The sequence below is a fragment of the Eretmochelys imbricata genome, chromosome 20 (assembly GCF_965152235.1).
Source record: "Eretmochelys imbricata isolate rEreImb1 chromosome 20, rEreImb1.hap1, whole genome shotgun sequence".
In the NCBI taxonomy this organism is placed as follows: Eukaryota; Metazoa; Chordata; order Testudines; family Cheloniidae; genus Eretmochelys; species Eretmochelys imbricata.
Genome location: NC_135591.1, coordinates 8098811 through 8122313, shown reverse-complemented (window position 1 = coordinate 8122313; position 23503 = coordinate 8098811). Strand labels below are relative to the sequence as shown.

Sequence of the window (23503 nt, the reverse complement as noted above, 5' to 3'; positions counted from 1 at the left end):
GAGCCCCGCAGGACAGCCGCGGAGACAAAGAGAGCAGGTGTATGTGTGTGGAGGGAGTTAAGATGGCTGCTGCCCAGCCGGAAGATTGAGAATGCAGGCGGATTGGAGCAGAGGCTACTGCTAACAAAGGCTGTGAGTTCAGACAGACTTGAGCCCCTCGGTCCTGGAGTCCAGGTGACTAATGACGGGGGCATCGTCTGAACAGGCTGTGCAGCGTCACTGCCACTCCCTGCTGGCTGCATTGTTGCCAAAAGGGTCGAGTCTCTCACGGGGTCTACACTCAGCTGGACTCACTGGGGAGCCCCGGCGAGAAGCGGGGGGGCTGGAGCCTGAAGTCTCAGAGTCGTGGGGCTCGCCCTTGCAAAGAGGAGGCCTGAGGCCTAGCACAACCATAGGGGCATCCTGAGCATGATGGGCACCCTGGGACACCAGGACAGAGGGGGGACTGGTTGAAGCTGTGAGGACCTGAACCGAGCAGCCGGCGGCAGTAGTAATGGTGGGGGCGGCCATGACGGGGACAGAGACAGAGCTCTGGGGGGACAGGACAGGCAGCTGGGAAATCGGGACCAAGGAACGTGCCTGCTGCTGTTTGCTCCTGCTGCTCCCATGTGAAGGCGGCTGGGGGCGTTCTCAGTCCACAGACAGAACCACCTGGTTCTCCCTGTAGGAGGAGGCCCCGGCAAGGCCTCACTTCACTGGGGCTGAAGGGGAACAGGGACATTCCAGGGCCTGACAGGCCCACGCTCAGCCCAGCTCCTGCATGTAGCGATGGGAACCGCCATTCGTGGAGCCCGCTCGGCCCAGGGCATCAGCAACAAGGCTGGTGCTCCGTTCCAAGCAGCCAGACCCCGCGCCTCCCCGGGGCTGCCTGCCTGCGCTGGCACCATTTGGCTGCAGCCCGGATCGGCAGGTGCTGATGCACGAGGCTGAGCTCAGTGCGACTCCACGCAGCTGCAAAGGGAACCTGGTTCCTTGGGACCTGAGGCTGTTTGCTCTGGAGCCTCAGGTACAAGCCTCCCCCGTCCCTGCTCGGGGGCTTGTGGGGCCAGGGGCTGAAGAAAAAGCTCAAAACCTCCATGGGTAAAGAGCTGGGCACGGTTCCAGTTGGGGAGCAGCCTGGGGTTCTTCCGTGGCCTTTGCTCCAGTTTAAGAAGCCCTCACCCAGGCCGGGGCCCAGCACTGCGGTTCCATAATGTCCAGCCCTCAGCCTGACTCCAAGGGGGAGGCAAAGCAGGGACCCCCCGACCCCCCAAACCCATTCCCCACTTGGGATGCCAGGGACAGCAGACAGCAAGAACGCAAAGGAGCCATTGGGGAAGTGCTGCTCCCCTACACACACATATAACATGAGCCTGCCCAGCTGGCCATGGGCCCAGGTGCTGCACCAGCCCCGCAGGGTGGTGGGAGGGAAGCCCCACTCCCTGAGCAGGATCCCCACTTCGGGTGAGTTGCTGGTTTTAACAATAACATTCCTCCAGCCCCACACAAGGGCAAGAGGCCCGGGCCCCAGCTCAGCCGTGAGGAGGCTCTAGTGCTGCGGAGACACCAGAGGGGGGCGATGGAGACGCGCCAGGGCAGAGCCAGGCGACGGGGGCAGGGAACTCTGTCAGCGGTGGTGCCTCCCCCGATGGCCTGCTTCGCGGTCTGTGAGCAGCGTCTCCATCAGCGGCAGGTACTTGCCTGGCAGGTTGTTGGTGTAGCCACCGTCCATCAGTAAGTTGCCATCCTTTGGATCACAGAGTGGCGGCAGGTACCCGGAAAGGGTCATGCTCGCTCGCACATACCGCCACAGCGAGCCTAACCGGCAGGAACAGACGCAGTCAGGAGACGGCCTCTTGCAGGCCCGGAGCCCCCGGGAAAGGAAGGGCGCCTCGGCACCCAGGCTGGGGAATCTGCAGAGTCCTTGGAGCCAGCGAGAGTCTAGCCAACTGCCTAGAACTCAGCCAGGGGTTGGGTCCCGTCCTTGCCCCTTGCTCTGGAACAGCCGGTGCCTTGGATTGACTCCCAAAGGCCTCAGGAGAGACCGAGCACCTGGCCCGTGGCCGAGGCTCCCAGCACCAGCCCCCATGAGGTGCAGATTTCTCAGCTTGAGCAGCACGCATCTGGCCGGGGTGCTGGGATCCAGCCTGTGCCCTCAGGCCTGTCAGAACCAGCCCTCGCCAGGGAAGGACAAGCTATGGCATGGAAGGAGGCAGTGGCTGCAGCCCAACTTGGGGCGGCCGTGGCAGAGTATGGTGGGCAGGGGTTGCAGCCAGTTGCCACCCCGGCCCAGCCTGGCCCTCCCTTCCAAGCCACACAGGTCATCCCCGTGGCCCAGGGCCCGAGGAGCGCATGATGCTGACCTGGGACATTGTTAACATAGCAGCCGTCCACAAGCAGGTGGCTGTCCTTGGGGTCGCAGAGAGGAGGCAGGTAGGGGGGGTAAGATGCACTGGCTCTGACGTAGCGCCATACACTGCCTGCTGGAGGGAGAGGAGACAGTCACAGGGCACGGGGACAGCACAGACGGAGAGAAGACAGGAAACGACAGGACAGAAGCTTCAGAAATCCAGATGCCTTCTTTGGAGCAGGGGTACTGGGAGGTCTCCCCAGCCTGGCAGGGAGAGGGCACACCGGCTCAGACAAGGGGTGGTCTGTGCTAGGAGTCAGGCTGGGTGTGGGAACAGGTGTCCCCTGCCACCCCCAGCCTAATAGAGGGACAGACCCTTGTGACATACCCAGAAATCCGCCCCCCACCAGAGGAGGGACCAATTCCCTGAACACCCGTCCCCCTCAGCCCATTCCAGCTAGTGGTGGCTACACTGACAACTGGGCTGGGCTATTCTACCTACCCCAATGTCCTGCTCGCTCTCCCTGCCATGGGGCAGTGCCAGGCCCTGGCCCAACGAGACGCTGCTGTGTGCTTGCTGGCAGAAGGCTGCCCAGCAACACGCACACAGGCATGTTGGGACCAGCACTCAAGGGGCTGCGGGACCCCGGGGGCCAGGCCAGCTCGGGAATGAGGCTGCGCAGGCTATGACTTCAGTTGGCTGTCAGGAGCTCTTTGCAGGACTTTGCCTCAGCCTGCAGCCTCCACCTTAGACAGAGCTCTTCAGCGCCCAGGGCTCAGACGCCAGGACAGGACTGTCCAGGGCCGGAGGCAGCAGCACAGGCTGGGCACCGCTGGCCCAGGAGGAGATGGAGGCACATGCTGAGATGAGAGTGCAGCGGGTCCCCAATCACTGCAGGAGGCAGAGGCCCCATTCCATGGGCTTTGGGGGAAGGGCTTCAGCTGATGCCTCTGGATGCCAGCTGAGGACCCCTGGGTAGGACAGCAGGGTCCTGGTAGGGAGAAGGCCTTCCCCTGGCATCTGCCCAGGAAGAGAGCACTCACACACACACAGACACACAGCAGAGCCAGCCCTGCCCCTCCCTGACCCATCTCCCTGGCCCCTGGCCCATGGACGCAGTGAGTTAGGGGTGAGTGGGGTTAGTTGGCGTTAGGACAGACAAGCAGGCAGAGTGAGAGCCAGGCAGTTACAGCTGCCAGGGCGCCCCGTGGACAGGCATGGATGGATCAATGTCCCAGGTGAGATCAGGCGCCTGTGACAGACAAGGCACAAGATGAGGACCGAGGGCAGAGACTGAGTTTGAACCAGCAGCTCCCCCCTCCTACCTCTCCAGGGAGCCCTCAACCAGCACCTAAGTGCAAGGACGGAACGCTGCCCCTTGTCCGCCCCAGCCCCACCACATGCACCCCCCTCCACCTGCCTCCCCCAAGAGCCTCCAACCACCACCGCCTGAGTGCAAGAACAGAACGCTGCCCCTTGTCTGCCTCAGCCCCAGCCTCACCACACACCCACCCACCCCCATAGCAGGCCCTCGCTCCACCCAGAGCTCCCAACCACCACCACCCAAGTGCAAGGACAGAATGCTGCCACAGCTCCCCCCACTCACCCAGAGCTGCCCCTGCTGCTGCTGCTAACACGCCATCCAGCTGGCCCAATGGGGGTGTCAGATGACAGGAGGGCCGCTGAGGCCAGACGTGGGGGGCAGGGGGCAGCAAGGTTAGTGTGTCCCATAGCCCCATCTTGTGTTCTCTCCACACAGTCAGGAGTGGAGGGTGTTACCAGGGGTTAGTGAGTAGCAGAATTGTTACAGTCAGGGAACAGGGGAAGAGCCAGACAGTGACCAAGTGGGCAGCAGAGTGTGGGAATGGGCAAGGGGGAAGGGAGGGACCAGCTCTGACCAGGAGCAGCGTCAGCAGCTCTTGGGCCTGGGTTCTGCTGGCCCAGGCTGGCCCTTGCTGCCCCCAGAAAGACAGGAATGGTGTTTGGCCGCTTGGGGATTCTGGGCCCTGAGGCCAGGTGATTAGGGGGAGCCAGCAGCTCCTGCTGCCACGGGCAGAGCCCTGGGTGGGGGAAGCCCCCAGGCTCTGGTGTTTGGCCCCAGTCAATTCGGGCTGAGTGCTCCCTATAAGGGGTGCCCCAGCCCCTGGGAGAGCAGCCAGGGTTGCTGCCCCAGGACAGCACTGCTGCGGAAGGAGGGGGTGGCCCAGAGCCTGGCTTCGCCTGTAGCCCAGCCCTGGCAGCAGAGCTAGCGCTCCCTGTGCCCCCAACAGCAGCTTCTGCCCTGGCTCTCTCGCAGGGGTGGGGGCGTCTCTCCTTTATTTCAGCCCATCACTCCTAATTAGACCTCTGGAGCCCTGCCCTGACAGCCCCTGCCCTCCTTTCAGCCCTTTCCTGTAACATTATCCTTCTCTGCAGGGCAGGGTGCCGAGGGGCCCTGCCAGGTGTGGGGGCAAAGACATTGAGATGGCCATGCCCAGCCCAGTCCCTCACTGTGTTAGTAGATGGCTTGGCAGTCGGGTGGCCCATGCCAGCTGATGCGGGCTAGGGGTTACAAGCACTGATTCCTGGGGGGCAGGGGGCACTCTCTAGAGCAGGCGATAACCTGCTCCCATCCTTAGAGACATCGGTTCAGCACCTGAGGGGCGGCAATGCTCAGCTAGGGTTGCCAACCCTCCAGGTTTGGCCTGGAGTCTCCCGAAACCAGCATCGATCCCCCGGCATCTACTGAAAGCCATTCAGGAGATTTTGATAGGCTATTTTAAGGAAACGACATTATGTCATGTTGGAAAAAAAAAATCTCCTGAAATAGCTTCAGTCAGAGTAGGCCTCCCTAAGCTGAGCCCAGGCCTGGCCTGGCCACGTGGACCCATCGAGCACACACACAGCAGGGCTCTTTGGAGAGAGCCAGCAGGGGCCGAGACAGGCCAGTGAGGCCCATTACTCTCAGCAACCAACCAGGCTCCACCCCACAGGCTGCGCTCCTGGCTCAGGGTGGGGGGCAGGGAGAGGCCTCTGGCTCTGGGCCCTCACAGGAGCAGGATGCTGAGGACTTGGGCCCCAACAGCCAGGGCGCCATGCACCTCGTGCAGCCTGGGACACGCCACGGGTGTGGGGCGCAGGTGCTTACCGTCCTTGTGGACCCGCATGGCCGAGGCTGTGATGTCCGTCGTCACGTTGAAGTAGGGGAGCCACAGATCCTGCAGGGGCACAAAGGGCTAATCAGAGACGTGTTACAGCCCAGGGTGCTGCTGTGGGGGCTGTGCAAGGCACCACGCTCCTTGGGCAAGGCCGGGCTCCAGGGAACACCGCTGCCGGCAGGGGGCGTTGCTCAGGGCTGCCCAGCAAGACGCTACTTTGAGTGTTCTCCACCAGGACCCCCGCCCAGCTTCCTGGATCTCCCTACCTCAATCTGCTTGTCCTGGAAGACCTTGCTGATGCTGGTGTTGAAGGCTGAGCCGGAGAACATGGAGGTGATGGGGTAGGTGAGGTCCAGAACCGTCTCAAACACGGAGTTCATGCTCTGCAGGAGGAGGGCGAGGGGTCACTCCGCGGGGGGCACGGCCCAGCACAAGCAGTGTTTGGAGTCCAGGCTCATGGGGACAGGCAGGGAGGATTGTCGGGGAGCCGGCAGCGAGCCTGAAGCTCACAGGACACTCACCCACTGCATGTGGCTGTGAAGCAGGCGGTGCCCTGGTGCAGCCCCTCCACTTGGCATGCCAGCCCCGGAACTGCTGGTGTGGGGTGGCATGTCCTCCAGCCAAAGCACTGTGTGCCAACTAGCATGACGGCTTGTTACTGGGGATGCTGCGGTTCCCACCGGAACCCCCCTGCTGCCCGAGCCTGCTGCATGCGCAGCAGAGGTTGCCATGCCTAGCAGCACAATGCTGCGGCGCGCCATGGGGCTCTCCGCTCCAAGCCAAGCAGACGTCCCAGGGCCAAAGGGAGGACAAACCCCCACAGCCTGCAGGCTTGCCTCTGAACCCACAGGGCAGAGCTGCACAGCATGGGCAGGGGGCAGAGACGCCTGCAGCAGAGAGAGCCTGGAGGGTCTCTAGGCCCCCTCAGGCAGAGTGATCAGGCCCCAGTGCATGCTGGGACCTCTGTATTGCACTTGCTGGCCGTGATGCCCAGCTCCGAGTGCAGCCCTGGGCCTGGCTGCCAGCGGCTGTGGGGAAGGCTGGGTCACGGGATGGCAGCTCTGGGAGGGGCTGGTTTGGGGAGTTCTCCTGCTCCCACCCTCCCAAGTCTGGCCCTGCCCCACAGCACACCCACCCTGCGTCTGCCCCACCCCACAGCAGGCCTTGCCCCTCACCTTGGCCCATTCACGGGCACGCTGCTTGGTGCGCACAGCACTGCGCTCTTCAGCATAGAGAGCCCCGATGAAGGAGCCAATGGATGTGCCCCCGATCAGGTCAATAGGGATCCCGGCTTCCTCCATGGCCTTGATCACCCCGATGTGGGAGCAGCCCCTGGTGGGAAGGGCGGGGTCAGAGACCAATGGCAGGCAGGGAGCCTGTCCCAGGGCCCATCACACAGCCCCAAACTCTGCAACCTGCCACGCAGCTGCCATGCCTCCAACAGGCCAGACGGTCTGCAATGGTGCTCCCAGCATGCACTGCTCCGGGCAGGGTGCTGGGCAGCAGGGTCACTGTCCCAGCCCCAATCCCACGGCTCTTATTGAGAGGCAGTGTTCGTGTACCACTAGGGACATGGGGCTGGGAGCGAGGATTCCTGGGTTCTATCCCCGGGTTTGTCCCCCCAGCCCACTGTAAAGCTGGGGTTGTGGATGCCTACGGCCCCCCTTTGGGGGCTGGTTTGCGCCTGGGTGCAGAGGAGTACCATGGGAATTCAGTGCCCCAGCCAGGCCCTGTCTGAGCCCCTACCTGGCCCCTCCTCCTCCCAGCACCAGGGCAATGCTGTTGCCGGTCAGGACCCGTGCCAGGCGGGAGAAGTCGCTGTGCCGGTCAGCTTCCTTCTCAAAGACCTTCGCATACATCTCCCTCTGCAGGGCCAGGAGCAAGAGTCAGACCGGCTGCCACCCCCCAAAGGCTAGCAACCCCCATACAGCACGCATTCACCCCCAGAGCCCACCCCACAGCAACTCCTTCCCACACACACAGCACCCTCCCACCCCCTTATAACAGGGAACTCCCTGGCTCTGTACCCCGCATTCCAGAGAGGGCTGATGCCATCACAGACCTATGCCAGGCTGGCATCAGGCTCTGCCCAGGTTAATGCCATGGAAGGCAGCAGAGGCACCACAGGGACCACACTGGCCTGGGGGGTCTTTTCTGAGACAGCAGCTCTGTGCCCACCCCCATGGGGCCTTGTCTTCCTTAGCACAGACAGCTTCGTCATGTGGCACCATGCTGCACCAGCCCAAAGAGTCCTGGGGATGAGAGGGACAGTACCAGCTTGTTGGGGCTCCGGCGGGAGAAGACACGGCGTGGGCACTTGATGTGAAGGTGTCCTGAGCACCAGCTGCGCATGTTGAGCCACTCAACGGTGCGGGAGGGGCTGGGGCCGTCCTCCCGGTGCAGCAGAATCAGCTGCTTCAGGGCACGCACGGCTGTGTTCTCCAGCATCTGCTCCAGCTGCAAGGGCAGAACAGGGGCCCCTAGAATGAGCCACCTCCCCGGTGGAGTCCTAGAGCAGATCTTTTAGACCAGTGGCTCTCAATCTTTCCAAACTACTGTACCCCATTCAGGCGACTAATTTGTCTTGCACACCCCAGGTTTCACCTCACTTCAAATCTACTTGCTTACAAAATCAGACATAAAAATACAAAAATGTCACAGCCACACTATTACTGAAAAACAGCTTCCTTTCTCATTTTTACCACATAATTATAAAATAAATCAATTGGAATATAAATACTGTGCTTACATGTCAGTGTGGAGTGTACAGAGCAGGATAAGCAAGTCATTGTCTGTATGAAATTTTAGTTTGTACTCACTTTGCTAGCGCTTTTTATGTAGCCTGTTATAAAACTAGGCAAATATCTTGATGAGTTGATGTACCCTGGGAAGACCTGTGTACCCCCAGGGGTACACGTATCCATATCCTGAATTAAATCAGGGCTCCAGGACTAGAAGCAGGAGCTGCTATGGCTGAGCTGAGAGCCAGGCTCCCTGGCTGGGGTGGGAACTAGCTCCTCTCCTTGTGGGCCAGGCCAATGCTGATGCTAGGTGCCACAGGGCAAAGCTCCAGGCCGGGTCCTGCAGTTGGTCAGTTGATAGGGTTGCCAATCCTCCCAGTTCCGCCAGGAGCCTCCTGGAATCGGGCTCCATCTCCTGGAGGCTACTGAAGCCAAACCGGGAGATTTTAAGCCGCTAAAAGTCTGACCCCGTGACTCCAGGTTGGAGCACCCACGGGGAAATATTAGCGGGTGCTCTGCAATCACTGGCAGCCAAGCTCCCCTCACTCCCCGCCCCACCTCTTCCTCCTCCGCCCCCTTCCCTGATCGTCCCTGCCACATCCCTGCTCCTTCGCCTACCTCCCAGCGCTTCCCACCTGGCCGTCAACAAAGAGCGTTAGAATGCTGTGGGAGGAGGGGGAGGAGCGGGAACACGACGCGCTCAGGGGAGGAGGCGGGGAAGAGGCGGGGATTTGGAAAAGGAGTTGGAATGGGGGCAGGGCAGGGGTGGGGCCTCATGGAAGAGGTGGAGCATCCAAGAGAAAGAGGGGAAGTTGGTGCCTATGCACGTACCCCTGGTTGAGAACCACTGTTTTAGACAACATCCCATCTTGAATTTAAAATGGTGAGCGAGGGAGAATCCACTGCCACCGCTGGTCAGTTGTTCCAATTGTTAATCACTCTGTCTGTCTCCTCTCTGACTTTGTCTAGCTTTAAGAAGAGCCCTGCAAAACCGCGGATATCCGCTTTATATCTGGGGATGTGGCTATCGGGGGACCATTTTCCGGCTTGCGGCTCAGGTGCACATTCAGATGTTGTTTCCGCGCAGGGCTCTGCAGAACATGCTAAGCCAAAGGCAGGGGCTGTCATCAGCCCTCAGGCTCCAGCTCAGCTCTCTCAATCATATAGGCCTAGCCCACTGAGCATCCTGGGAGTTGTAGTCCCCAGCTTGCTTGGCAGAGGAGATAAACTACAGCTCCCAGAAGGGAGTGAGCCAAGCGCCATTTGAAAGAGGTGTGGTTGTACTTTAAATTAGCAAGTGGCAACTGCGGTGCTGTGAGGAGAGCAGCCTGTCTGTCCCGGCCGGGTCTGCGTGCGCTGGACCCGCCGCGGCTGCATAGGGCTGTCCGAGCCACTGGGAGGGTGGCGCTGCACATGAGGGCTCAGGATTGTAGCCTCCCTCTCTGGAGTGGGGCAGGATGTAGGGTTGCCAACCTTCCAGGATTGGCCCGGAGTCTCCAGGAATTGAAGATTAACCTCCAATTAAAGATTATGTCATGTGATGAAATCTCCAGGAATAAATCCAACCAAAATTGGCAACCCTAGGCAGGAGGGGCAGCAGGGACAGAGCCATCGGCGGGGCAGTTGGGGTCGGGGACTTGGCACAGCCCTGTGTCACTGCTGCACGGTGACCTGTGAAGCTGTTAGTAGAGCCCTGGATATCTGTGGATATCTGCAGATATCCCCATTCAGGAATGCAGAGATCCACAGACAATTTTTGCGGATCACGGATCAGATGCGGATATATATTTTTGTATCTGTGCAGGGCTGTAGCTTTAACTATCAGCGACTGGATCACGTTAGACCTTCCTCAGCTAGACTGATGATCCCAGTATCAAATATCTGTTCCCCAAGTAGGAACTGAGATCTAGTCACCCCTTAACCCTCTCTTTGTTATGCTAACTAGATAGAGCTCCGTGAGTCTGACTCTAAGGTAGGTTTCTAATCTTTTCATCTCATGGCTCGTCTCTGATCCCTCTCCAATTTATCCACATTCTTCCTGAATTGCAGGCTGCAGAGCTGGACACGGGATTCCAGTAGCAGCTGAACCAGTGCCAGATACGAGGTTAAACCTCCCTCCTCCTACTTGAGATTCTCCTACTTATGCATCCCAGGATCGCATTAGCCCTTCTGGCCACAGCATTATGCTGGGCGCTCATGTTCAGCTGATTGTCCACCACGATCCCCATGTCTTTTTCAGAGTCCCTGCTTCCCAGGACAGGGCCCCCCACCCTGTCAGCACGGCCTACAGTCTTTGCTTGTAGATGTAGACATATACACTAAGTCACATTAAAACACAGATTGTTTTTGCTTGTGTCCAGCTCACAAAGGGACCCTAATTTCTCTATCATCCGAGAGCGGGGACAGGGGAGCCCCAATGGTGCTTCCAGGCTGCACTCCACAGGCTGATGCAGCATCCCAGACCATGCTGGCCACCCCCTTGGGCTCAGGATGCAGCATTCCCCCGAGCACGGTACAGCGGGCCCCAGCCTCACCTTGCCTAGGGCTGGCTCCTGGTCCCCGAGCCCAGCAATGAGGATGCAGTCAGCTTGGCGGATGCAGCGCACAGTCCAGGGCGTCAGCGTGCAGTCGGTCTGGTACAGCACAATGCGGTGGATGTCCTCCTGCTGCGCCAGCCAGCCTGACAGCCGGTACTCCTGGATGCTGCCAGGGAGAGGATGTCAGCGGGCAGCCCCCAGCTCTGTCCAGCCCCACTCCATTGCTCCAGCCCCTGCTTCTGGCCCTCCTCCGAGCTCCCACCATGCAGCCCCCCCTTCCCTCTACCCCACTGCTGGATCCCAATGGGGACCTGTCCAACAAGTTCCCAGCATGCAGTTCCCCAGCTGCACACTCTGACAAAATGGGAGGTTTTTTGTAATATTTTTATGAAGCCCATGTATGCCTCAGTTTCCCCTATATGCTGCATTGTTACCTAGTGGTGTGTGAGGAAGGTCTGTTTGCTCTCTGGCCAGGCTAAAGAACACAGGTGTGAACAGCTCCTAGCTCTCTGGGGCTCTAGGTCCCACATCAGTTGAGCTCTTGAGAAGACAATGGCAAATCCAGTTGCCCAGACACGGATCCCTAGCAATCAACGACCCAGAGAGATACGGACTTCCCCTCTCGGCTGAGCTGCATCTCTCCAGATCGGGAACAGAAAACTGGGGGAGGGGAGATGGGGGTGTTAAGTGTGGGCTGTGGGAAGCAGTTGGGGGCACACCTGAACTGGGACAGAGCGATCAGAGCGACAGAGCTCTGGGCTCTGTGCTGACCAGGATGGACTCTGCTGTAACATCCTTTTCTCTGTGCTAGCCAAGGACTTCCTTTGCTGTGTTCCAGCCAACTAATAAGCTCTTCTGTGTGACAGCGCTGGCTGGGTGTCCCTGCGGATGCTGGTGGAGGAGGAGCATTGCTCCCTGAGATTGTACAAGTCTCCCTCAGAGATCTGCCTCAGTTGGACTTGCTGAGTGGAGCTCCGAGTGTGAAGCAGGGGTGCTGAAGGCTCAGAGGTCCAGCCTAAGCAGGCGGTGAAGCTCTGTGACTTTGCCCTGGAGGAAGAGTGAGACCCCTATGGGGTCTGGCTCACTGAAGGGGTTCTCCCAGGACCTGTGCAACACCCCTTCCAACAGGGATCCCCTTCTACTCTCCAGCAACCAGCAGGACACCCCATTCCAAGCTCCTAATGAGCAGCCCCCCAGCTACGTTCCCCACACCCCCCCGCCCATTGCTCCAGCCCATCTCCAACAAGGATCCCCTGCTGCACCGTCTCCTGGAGAGGGCCTTGCTATCAGCCAGCTAGACCCCACCTTCTGTGTCCGAATGGCATAAGCCCCATACCACAGCCCTGCAGGTGTCAAGTGGTGGGGGGTCGTTTTATGGAGAACGAAGAGATGAGGGACTAGGAGCCAGCCCCTTCAGCCCACCTACCGCCTGTGCCAATCCCCTACCTGTCCAGCGCTGAGGCACCAAGCCGTGCTCGGATGATGTCACTGGTCAGAAGCAGGGTGGGACCTGGAAGAGTGAACAGGACTATCATGTTGGGCCTGCACCCCAAGCATGACCAGATGGAGTGCGAGGCCCTGGCCCTCACTCACCTATGGTGTTGAGGGCATGTTCCAGCTCCAGCGTGAAGGCTGCCATGGGCACATCGTCACACACTGGCAGCACCGCCACCGTGGACAGGTTACTGGCTGGGTTGGTTAGCTCCGAGCTGGAGGCCACACCAAGACTGGAACCTGTGGGCAAGACAGAGTGACCGACCGTCTGAGGGGCCCAGAGGGCAAGACACCCACCAACCAAGAGTTCCCGGCCAATGGCAGCTGCAAAGTCAGTGCTTGGGGCACGGGCAGAGACCCCCGCGAGGGGCCGCAGGGACACGTTGCTGCTTCCAGGAGCACTGCGGAGCCAGGTCAGGTAGGAGCCTGCCTTAGCCCCGCCAGACTTTTAGCGGCCTAAAATCTCACGGTTTGGCTTCAGTAGCCTCTGGGAGATGGAGCCCAATTCCAGGAGATTCCTGGCAAAACCAGGAGGATTGGCAACCCTATCAACTGACCAACTGCAGGACCCGGCCTGGAGCTCTGCCCTGTGACACCTAGCATCAGCACTGGCCCGGCCCACAAGGAGAGGAGCCAGTTCCCACCCCAGCCAGGGAGCCTGGCTCTCAGCTCCAGCCACAGCAGCTCCTGCTTCTAGTCCTGGAGCCCTGGTTTAATCCCCAGGGTGGGTCAGTCCTCAGCAGGTCTGCCAGTGGCTCCTCAGGTCTTGACTGTGGCTGGGGGAGGAGCGGGGAAATGCCAGCACCAAGCCACCTCCCCTGCATGGTGATGGAGTCACAGCCTCGAGCCCCGGCTAGGGACAGAGGTCCCCGCATGGCATGCTGGGGCCTCTGTAACCCTGACAGGCTGCACCCCCATTAGGGCAAGCTGCAATTTAACCCTCCCCCCAAAGCCCCTACCTGTGAAGGGCCCACACAGCTGCTGTAGGTTCCCAAGGATCTTCTGGCTCAGCAAGTGGATCAGGCGGGTCACGACCTGTCAGGAACAGCAGCCAACCCAAGTCAGAGAAGAGGGGACCTGGGATGAGTGTGGAGCATGTGGAGAGGGGCAGAACTCAGCCCAGCCAGCCTCCCAGGAATCCCAGAGATGCTCTTGTCTGCCAGCCCACCTCTTAGGGCCCAGGCGTGTGTGTGTGGTGGGGAGGAGAACAAGTGCCAGGACACCAGAGAGCAGGGCTCAGGGGCCTGCCCGGCTTGGACATTTCCTGGTGCAAGTGCTGGAGGAACAAACTGGGGCAGAGCTCTTCTTGACCTGCTGCTCACAAACTAGGAAGAATTAGTAGGGGAAGCTAAAGTGGGATGGGAACCTGGGAGGCAGTGACCATGAGATGGTTGAGTTCAGGATCCTGACACAGGGAAGAAAGGAGAGCAGCAGAATACGGACCCTGGACTTCAGAAAAGCAGACTTTGACTCCCTCAGGGAACTGATAGGCAGGATCCCCTGAGAGAACAACATGAGGGGGAAAGGAGTCCAGGAGAGCTGGCAGTATTTTAAAGAATCCTTATTGAGGTTACAGGGACAAACCATCCCAATGTGTAGAAAGAAGAGTAAATATGGCAGCCGACCAGCTTGGCTTAACAGTGAAATCCTTACTGATCTTAAACACAAAAAAGAAGCTTACAAGAAGTGGAAGATTGGACAAATGACCAGGGAGGAGTATAAAAATATTGCTCGGGCATGCAGGAGTGAAATCAGGAAAGCCAAATCACACCTGGAGTTGCAGCTAGCAAGAGATGTTAAGAGTAACAAGAAGGGTTTCTTCAGGTATGTTAGCAACAAGAAGAAAGTCAAGGAAAGCGTGGGCCCCTTACTGAATGAGGGAGGCAACCTAGTGACAGAGGATGTGGAAAAAGATAATGTACTCAATGCTTTTTTTGCCTCTGTCTTCACAAACAAGGTCAGCTCCCAGACTACTGCACTGGGCAGCACAGCATGGGGAGGAGATGACCAGCCCTCTGTGGAGAAAGAAGTGGTTCGGGACTATTTAGAAAAGCTGGATGAGCACAAGTCCATGGGGCCGGATGCGCTGCATCCGAGAGTGCTAAAGGAGTTGGCGAATGTGACTGCAGAGCCGTTGGCCATTATCTTTGAAAACTCATGGCGATCGGGGGAAGTCCCGGACAACTGGAAAAAGGCTAATGTAGTGCCTTTTTTAAAAAGGGAAGAAGGAGGATCCTGGGAACTACAGGCCAGTCAGCTTCACCTCAGTCCCTGGAAAAATCATGGAGCAGGTCCTCAAGGAATCAATTCTGAAGCACTTAGAGGAGAGGAAAGTGATCAGGAACAGTCAGCGTGGATTCACCAAGGGCAAGTCATGCCTGACTAATCTAATTGCCTTCTATGACGAGATAACTGGCTCTGTGGATGAGGGGAAAGCAGTGGACGTGTTGTTCCTTGACTTTAGCAAAGCTTTTGACACGGTCTCCCACAGTATTCTTGCCAGCAAGTTAAAGAAGTATGGGCTGGATGAATAGACTGTAAGGTGGATAGAAAGTTAGCTAGATTGTCCGGCTCAACGGGTAGCGATCAATGGCTCCATGTCTAGTTGGCAGCTGGTATGAAGTGGAGTGCCCCAAGGGTCGGTCCTTGGGCCGGTTTTGTTCAATATCTTCATAAATGATCTGGAGGATGTTGTGGATTGCACCCTCAGCAAGATTGCAGATGACACTAAACTGGGAGGAGAGGTAGATACACTGGAGGGTAGGGATAGGATACAGAGGGCCCTAGACAAATTAGAGGATTGGGCCAAAAGAAATCTGATGAGGTTCAACAAGGACAAGTGCAGAGTCCTGCACTTAGGATGGAAGAATCCCATGCACCGCTACAGACTAGGGACCGAATGGCTCGGCAGCAGTTCTGCAGAAAAGGACCTAGGGGTTACAGTGGACAAGAAGCTGGATATAAGTCAACAGTGTGCTGTTGTTGCCAAGAAGGCCAACGGCATTTTGGGATGTATAAGTAGGGGCACTGCCAGCAGATCGAGGGACGTGATCGTTCCCCTCTATTCGACATTGGTGAGGCCTCATCTGGAGTACTGTGTCCAGTTTTGGGCCCCTCACTACAAGAAGGATGTGGAGAAATTGGAAAGAGTCCAGCGGAGGGCAACAAAAATTATTAGGGGACTGGAACACATGACTTATGAGGAGAGGCTGAGGGAACTCGGATTGTTTAGTCTGCAGAAGAGAAGAATGAGGGGGGATTTGATAGCTGCTTTCAACTACCTGAAAGGGGGTTCCAAAGAGGATGGATCTAGACTGTTCTCAGTGGTAGCTGATGACAGATCAAGGAGTAGTGGTCTCAAGTTGCAGTGGGGGAGGTTTAGGTTGGATATCAGAAAAAACTTTTTCACTAGGAGGGTGGTGAAACACTGGAATGCGTTACCTAGGGAGGTGGTGGAATCTCCTTCCTTAGATATTTTTAAGGTCAGGCTTGTCAAAGCCCTGGCTGGGATGATTTAGTTGGGGAATGGTCCTGCTTTGAGCAGGGGGTTGGACTAGGTGACCTCCTGAGGTCCCTTCCAACCCTGATATTCTATGATTCTATGACATGGCACGGGGTGCAGTCTGCTCTGGAGAGACAGGTGTGAAACACTTCCTGCACTCCCTGGTGGCTGGGCCCCTGGTGGCTGGGCCCAGAACCACATGCTACTCTTTTGCACTGTGGGACTCAGGAAGGGGATGACCCAGGGAACAGAATGCTGGCGTTATCATGGCAGTGGGACATGGGCACCAGAGCTCTCCCTTAATCAGTGCAGAGGCTAGACACAGCAAGAGGCTGGCAAACCCAGCCCAGGCTAAACCAAGATGTCCTCTGCCCCCTCATGCTTCCCAGGCACAACCGGAGCCAAATCACCATGCGGGGGTGGGACACAGCTGAGTAGGTCAGGCCACAGGTTCCACCCAGGGGACAGCCAGAACCGGAGAACACTGTGCGATTCAGAAACTCCAACCCCACTCCCTCATGAGGGGTGTGGGTGTTGCTCTCCCATGGCCTGGACAGAGAGAACAGCCCCATCCTGCTACAGAGATAGCCACAATCAGGTCTTCCCTGGCCAGTCACCATCCCTGAGCAGGGCTTCAACGTGGCCCTGGCCTCAGCTTGCTGGGATGCTGGATGGGAACGGACCTAGCCAGATCTGGAAGCTCACAGACTTAGCCTTTAAAACCAGAAGGAACCATCATGATCATCTAGTCTGACCTCTTGCATATTGCAGGCCACAGAACCTCACCCACCTATTCCTGTAATAGACCCCGAACCACTGGCTGAGTTACTGAAGTCCTCAAATTCTGATTTAAAGACTTCAAGTTACAGAGAATCCACCATTTACACTAGTTTAAACCTGCAAGTGACCCGTGCGCCATGCTGCAGAGGAAGGCAAAAACTCTCCAGGGTCTCTGCCAATCTGACCCAGGAGAAACTTCCTTCCTGATCCCAAATCTGGTGATCAGTTAGACTCTGAGCATGTGGGCAAGACCCAGCAGCCAGACACCTGGGAAAGAATTCTCTGTAGTAACCATCTAGTGTCCCATTTCCAGCCATTCGGGATATTTGCTGCTAGCAGTCGCAGTTCGACTACATGCCATCGTAGGCAGTCCCCTCATCTGATCCCCTCCAGAAACTTCTCAAACTCAGTCTTGAGCCAGTTAGGTTTTTTTGCCCCCACTGCTTCCCTTGGGAAGTTGTTCCAGACCTTCTCTCCTCTGATGGTTAGAAACCTTCATCTAATTTCAAGCCTAAACTTATTGATGTGCAGTTTATATTCATTTGTTCTTATGTCCGCATTGGCCCTTACTTAAATGACTCCTCCCCCTCCCTCGTATTTATCCCTCTGATGTATTCAGAGAGAGCAATCAGATCTCCCTTCAGCCTTCATGTGGCTAGGCTGCACAAACCAAGCTCTTTGAGTCTCCTCTCACAAGGTCGGTTTTCCATTCTTCCGATCATCCTTGTTGCTCTCCTTTGCACCTGTACCAGTTTGAATTAATCTTTCTTAAACATGGGAGACCAGAATTGCTCGCAGTATTCCAGGTGAGGTCTCACCAGTGTCTTGTACAATGGTACTAACATGTCCCTGTCGACTGGAAATACCACATCTGATGCATCCTAGGACTGCATTAGCCTTTTTCACAGCCACATCACATTGGTGGCTCATAGTCATCCGGTGATGAACCAATACACCCATGTCTTTCTCCTCCTCTGTCACTTCCAACTGATACGTCCCCAGCTTACAGCAAAAATTCTTGTTAGTCGTTAAGTCCATGAGCTTGCAATCTGCACTATTAAATTTCATCCCACCTCAGGCCCTACGCTACCAGTACTCCCAGCTGTCTTCGAGATCACTGACTTCCTGAGGAAACTACAATCCAAAAACACCATCCTAGCCACTATGGACGTAGAAGATCTCTACACCAACATTCCACACAAAGACGGACACCAAGCAGTCAGGAATGGTATCCCCGATAATGTCACGGCAAACCTGGTGGCTGAACTTTGTGACTTTGTCCTCACCCGCAACTATTTCAGATTTGGGGACAATTTATACCTTCAAGTCAGTGGGACTGCTATGGGTACCTGCATGGCCCCACAGTATGCCAAGATTTTTATGACTGACTTAGAACACCATTTCCTCACCTCTTGTCTCCTAACACCCCTACTCTACTTGCACTACACTGATGACATCTTCATCATCTGGACCCATGGGAAGGAGGCCTTTAAGGAATTCCACCTGGATTTCAACAATTTCCACCCCACCATCAACCTCACCCTGTACCAGTCCACACAAGAGATCCACTTCCCAGACACTACAGTGCTAATATGCGATGGTCACATAAACACCACCCTATACCGGAAACCTACTGACCGCTATACTTACCTACATGCCTCCAGCTTTCATCCAGACCACATCACACGATCTACAGCCAAGCTCTAAAATACAACCGCATTTGCTCCAATCCCTCAGACAGAGACAAACACCTACAGGATCTCTATCAAGCTTTCTTAAAACTATAATACCCACCTGGGGAAGCGAAGAAACGGATTGACAGAGCCAGAAGGGTACCCAGAAGTCACCTACTACAGGACAGGCCCAACAAAGAAAGTAACAGAATGCCACTAGCCATCACTTACAGCCCCCAGCTAAAAACCTCTCCAGCGCATCATCAAGGATCTACAACCTATCCTGAAGGACGATCCCTCACTCTCACAGACCTTGGGAGACAGGCCAGTCCTCGCTTACAGACAGCCCCCCAACCTGAAGCAAACACTCACCAGCAACTGCACACCACACAACAAAAACACTAACCCAGGAACCAAATCCTGCAACAAACCCCGGTGCCAGCTCTATCTGCATAGCTATTCAAGGGACGCAACCATAGGACTTAACTATGCATTGCTCCACTTCCCACCGCCGGTGAGTGCGGGGGCATCCTTTCCCCAACTTTACCGGCAGCGAGAAGTGGAGCGACACGGCTGGGAGCTGGCAGAGTGGAGCGGGCTGGGCCAGGTTGCTCCGCTTCCCACTGCTGCCAGTGAGGGTGGGGTTGCTGGGGGAAGAGGGGGAATGGGGGTGGGCCGGGGGTGGAGCAGGCGGGAAAGGTAATAGGTGGGGCGGAGGGAGTTGTCCAGGGCCCCACATTCCCCTAGGGATGGCCCTGCCCCTTGCAGTTGGGGTGAGGGGGCGGGGGCGGCCGAGGGATAGGCTAGTCGCCGGGGCTGGTGTTGCCGCGTATGATGCCCTACGCAGCTGCGTATGATGCCCTACGCAGCTGCGTATGCCTAGGGACAGCCCTGTTGCCTGGGATGCAGGCTTCAGAGAGCTTCTGAACTTTGACAAAGTAATTCCAGGCCTCCTCCACATTCAGATCCTTGGGGTTCTTCAGTCCAGCCCACGTCCCTAATTCCCTTCATTATTTAAAGTTTGCCCTTTTGAAATCAAGGCCCCTCAGTGCGGATCGATTTTTGTTTATCCTTCCATGTAGTTTAAACTGAATTAGCTCATGATCACTTGAACCAAAGTTATCTCCTGCAACCAGCTCTTCTACGAGGGCCTCACTGCTCACCAATACCAAATCTAAAATGACATCACCTCGTGTAGGTTCAGGGACTGTTTGGTGAAGAAATCTGTCAGCTATCACATCCAGGAAAACCTGGGCCCTGCTGTTATTAGTAGCACTTGTCCTCCAATTTATCTCTGGAAAGTTAAAAAGTCTCCCATAATCACACAATTCCCAGTAGTATTTAATCAAAAACATTAAAGAGGTCTTTATCCAGATCGGATCCTGAGGGTCTGTAGCACATCCCAAGCGCTGCCCATGGGAACATCTGGTAGCTTCTTCCCCAGAATGATTTTGGCCCAAACAGACTCAGTCTTATCCATTCCATCACTTCTAATTTCTTTACAGTCTACCTCATCATTAACTCCTCCACCTTTGCCTTTGTTTCTGTCTCTCCTGAACAGCACACACCCTTCAATCCCTGTACTCCAGTCATGCCTATTCCACCAGGTTTCTGTTATCCCTACAGTGTCTGGTTTCACTTTCTGCACCAGTAGCTCTAGTTCCTCCATTTTGTTACCCAGCCTCCTTGCATTGGTGTACAGGCATCTTCATTGCTGCTGCTTGGCTTCACCCACATTCCTTGCCCAATTCTGCTTCCAGTATCGCCTTCCTGAATGGTATGGGCACTGTCCTTCCTCTAAATGTCCATTCTCCTACCCACTGCTGGTCCCTTCTCCATTGCTGTGTCCTCTCTTTCTTGATTTTCCTCCAGGTCAATATTAGAATCAGACATGGAGATTACATGAGCATCTCCCAACCTCTCCTGTGAGTTCCTAGTTTAAAGCTCTTTTAACCAGTTGTACCAACTCCATCCCAAAAGGCTATTTCCCTCCCCACTCAGGTTTCGGTCCATCCCATGAGAACAGTCCTCTGCTCGTGAATGCCTCCCAGCAGTCAAACATCCCAAAGCCCTCCTCCTAGCACCACTGCCTCAGCCCTCTAATTGATCATCTAATCTTGTCTTGCCTTCACTCTCTTCCTCTAGGGAGGGGAGAATCCCACTGAAGATCACCGGAGCCTCCATTTCCTTAAGCATCTTCCCCAGCCTGGCACAGTCTCCCTTGATATGAGAATCTAGTGTAATTTGTTCCCACATGAAGGACAATCAGTGGATTCTTTCCTGCTCCCATTAGGATCCTCTTCAGCCTCAGATCCACATCCTGAATCTTAGCTCTTGGCAGACAGCTCACCCCTCTGTGCTCCAGATCAGCTCTGGTAACAGGCCTGTCTGTTCTTCTTAGTAGGGGAGTCCCCAGTCATGTAGACCTGCCTCCTCGTGGTGGTGGTGTGATTCTCAGGCCTAGCTCTTGAGCAGCTTTCTCCCCGAGAGGACAGAGCTCCTGCATCACCGCAACTTGCCCCCACCCCGGCCTGCCCTTGCCTGGACAGCAGCACCCACAGCGTGGCCAGCTGAGGCACTGGGATGGGCTGTTTCCTGCAGGGAGGGATGGCACCCATCCTGCCCCGGTACCTGGGGGTATCTGCGCTTAATGTTGTTCAGGGTGCCCTCAGGCAGCTTGGCCAGCTCTGTGTCTCTCACAGCATGGACGGTGGTGGCTCGGGGCTGCCGGGTCAGGGCTTCCACCTAGAGAAGAGCACACAGACCACATTACAGACCGGGGAGGGGAGTCCTTTGCCCTCCCAGCTAAGGGCTGCCTGGCATCACAGGGAGAGGCACCTGGAGAGGTGCAGAACCCAGGTGTCTTGGCTCTCTGTTCTAACTCACTAGCCCTCCCTGAGCTGGGAAGAGAAGCCAGGAGTCCAAATGCTCAGCCTCACACTCCTCACTCTAGCCTGGAGACTCCTCTGCCAGTCTCCAATACTAGGCCAAGCCACATCCCAGGAGCAGTCAGCAGTGTGAGAGCATAAGGGACAGTCGCTGGCTGGAGATGGAGTGCCACTTGCCAGCAGCAGGTGATGATCTGCCTAGCACCCAAGCCAGGAGGGTCTGGAGAAGCAGGGAATGGACACTGCCCCATGGCTGCACCCTTGGAGCAGCCTGGCCCGCGACTTGCAGCTACTCATCATCACAGCAAGCTTAAGGGGGCCCCACCTATCCACCCCACCGTGCTAGAGGGCCCCACCCACCACCCCAGCGCTGTCTGCAGAGACTGGCCCCATCCCCTTGGCGGGAGAGTGCAGGGCAGTGACAGGGTGAGGTCAGGTGGGGACATCCCCACCCCAACAGTGCCCTGGGAGGAAACTCACCACTCCAATGAGGTCCCCACGACCGTACTCCCCGACCAGCTCTTTCTTGCCGCTGCCTTTCTGGATGACAGAGCGCAGGCGCCCATTCAGCACGATGTAGGTGCAGTCCGACTTGTCGCCCTGCCTGGAAAGCACATGCAGCAAGCGGTGAATCAGCCAGCCGAGCCAGTGCCTACCCCAGGGAGAGCACCCCCTACAGGCTGGGCTGGGACAGCACATGCAATGAGCGGCGGGTCTGGATCCTGAGCCAGTGTCTGCCCCAGGGAGAGCGCATGCAATGAGCGGCAAGTCTGAGAGCCCCAGCTGGCAGCCGCCCTGGGCTGAGATGCCCCCATCCCCAGAGCACCAGGGGTGCTCTCAATCCAACACCTGCAGCCAGGAAAGGGTTGAAGTCAGGTCAGCCCAGGTGAAAACCTGAGTCCCATGGAGGGGTCACAGGCACCTGGGCAGTTCTCGCCTGGCTCCTCTGGAAACTGCATGGCTCCTGGCCTGGACAGCGCCTGCCCAGGGCACTGGGATGCCGGAGTCATTTTTGCTGCAGGAAGGGCATGGATGAGGCTGAGAGTAACGGATGCCCATTACCCTGGCGCGGAAGGGGTTAAACACAGCAGGAAGAGTTGGTCCCAGCTGTGCCCTGGGCTAGGAGGAGAAGCTGGGGTTCCCCAGCCAGGGTCTCCCAGCATCCCCCTAGCACAGGCCTCACTCACCTGTACAAGGCCCGTCCGGCCTCCACTGCCATCCAGTCGATGGCAAAGTCCATCTGGCGCACAAATGGGGACATGCGGGCGGCCACAGTATGGGCAACACTGAGCACCACACTGGGCTGTTCCCGCATGATCCTGGGGAGAGACCAGGTAGCTCGTCAGTGCACAGGTGGCCCCATTGCTGCCAGTGTGCCGCTGACAGCAGCCGCCCCATCCCTGAGTCACCCCACCTCCTCTGGAACAGAGCCATCCAAGAAAACATGGCACTAGGACAGATCACAGACCAGGGCAGGAGAATCCAGGCCCATGCAACAGGTGCACAATTGGAGGATTGGGACATGGGGCCTTTCCCCTCTAGGGGGCGGCAGCTCCAATCCAGCCCAGGGCAGGGGACTGGCTGGTTTATGGGGTGGGGAATGGGACACGGTGCCTTTCCCCTCTAGGTGGCACTGCCCCAATCTGGCCCAGGGCAGGGCCACCAGTCTAGATGGAAGTGGGGTGGGAGGTGGGCAGAGCCTGCCCACAGGATGAGGAGGGGAAGGGGGACACCAACTCGTAGAAGTCCGACTTGGAGATCTTGAGGAAGGTGCAGTCACGGTTGGCCTTGATGGTGAAGATGAGGGGCTCCCCGGTCAGCACAGCCAGCTGGCCCACCATCTCGCCGGGCTGCGTCAGGAAGAGGCACACATCCTCCGCTTTGTCGATCATGCGCTGGTAGACGTGAAGGCAGCCCCACAGCACGAAGTGAAGGCTGACGTCCTGTTGGTGGGTGGGGTGGAGGAGAGAGAGGAATGTCAGCCCCAGGGTGAGGGGCAGGCCTGCCCCCAAGGTGCACACCCACAGATAGGCTGCCAGGAGACTGGGGGACAGCCTACAGCTCCGGCTGAGCCTGAAGTCTCTGGAGTACCCCACTAACCTCGGCAGAGCCACAGTCCAGCATAAATTCCCCCAGCTCCATGGAAACCAACCCTCCCCATTCCAGCTGTGCAGGGGTTTAATGCTTCCTAGGCCTAAGTCCCAGCACCCAAGGGGGAGGGAAGAAGGGGGGGCTGCCATCCCACCTGCCCAATAGGCATGCAACCCTCGGGGGGGGGGGGGGGGAGTGGTTGCACACAGGGAACCCCTGCCGAGGGTGCTGTAATGGGGTAACAAGGTGCAAAGGAAAGGGATGGGGTGCTCGGAGCAGGACACTTGGGGTTAGCAGCCCCTGGATCCATTTGGTAAGAGCTGCAGGGAA

At 57.2% G+C, this 23503-nt stretch overlaps 1 protein-coding gene across 5 annotated transcripts in view; it reads right to left on the bottom strand.

Annotated features, from left to right (window-relative positions):
* PNPLA6 (patatin like domain 6, lysophospholipase) overlaps nt 1–23503 on the bottom strand; it is a 57131-nt gene that overhangs the window by 6016 nt on the left and 27612 nt on the right. For 2 of the 5 annotated variants that reach the window (XM_077838334.1, XM_077838335.1), the window contains exons 17-30: nt 22820–23025; nt 22270–22401; nt 21563–21686; nt 20826–20939; nt 13199–13274; nt 12339–12479; nt 12192–12255; nt 10743–10911; nt 7742–7924; nt 7214–7332; nt 6643–6799; nt 5734–5850; nt 5458–5527; nt 1681–1797 (exon numbers count right to left, since the gene is read on the bottom strand). In XM_077838334.1, the coding sequence (XP_077694460.1) occupies nt 1681–1797; nt 5458–5527; nt 5734–5850; nt 6643–6799; nt 7214–7332; nt 7742–7924; nt 10743–10911; nt 12192–12255; nt 12339–12479; nt 13199–13274; nt 20826–20939; nt 21563–21686; nt 22270–22401; nt 22820–23025 (1789 nt within the window). The other 3 variants (XM_077838338.1, XM_077838336.1, XM_077838337.1) reach the window with 3 other exon arrangements.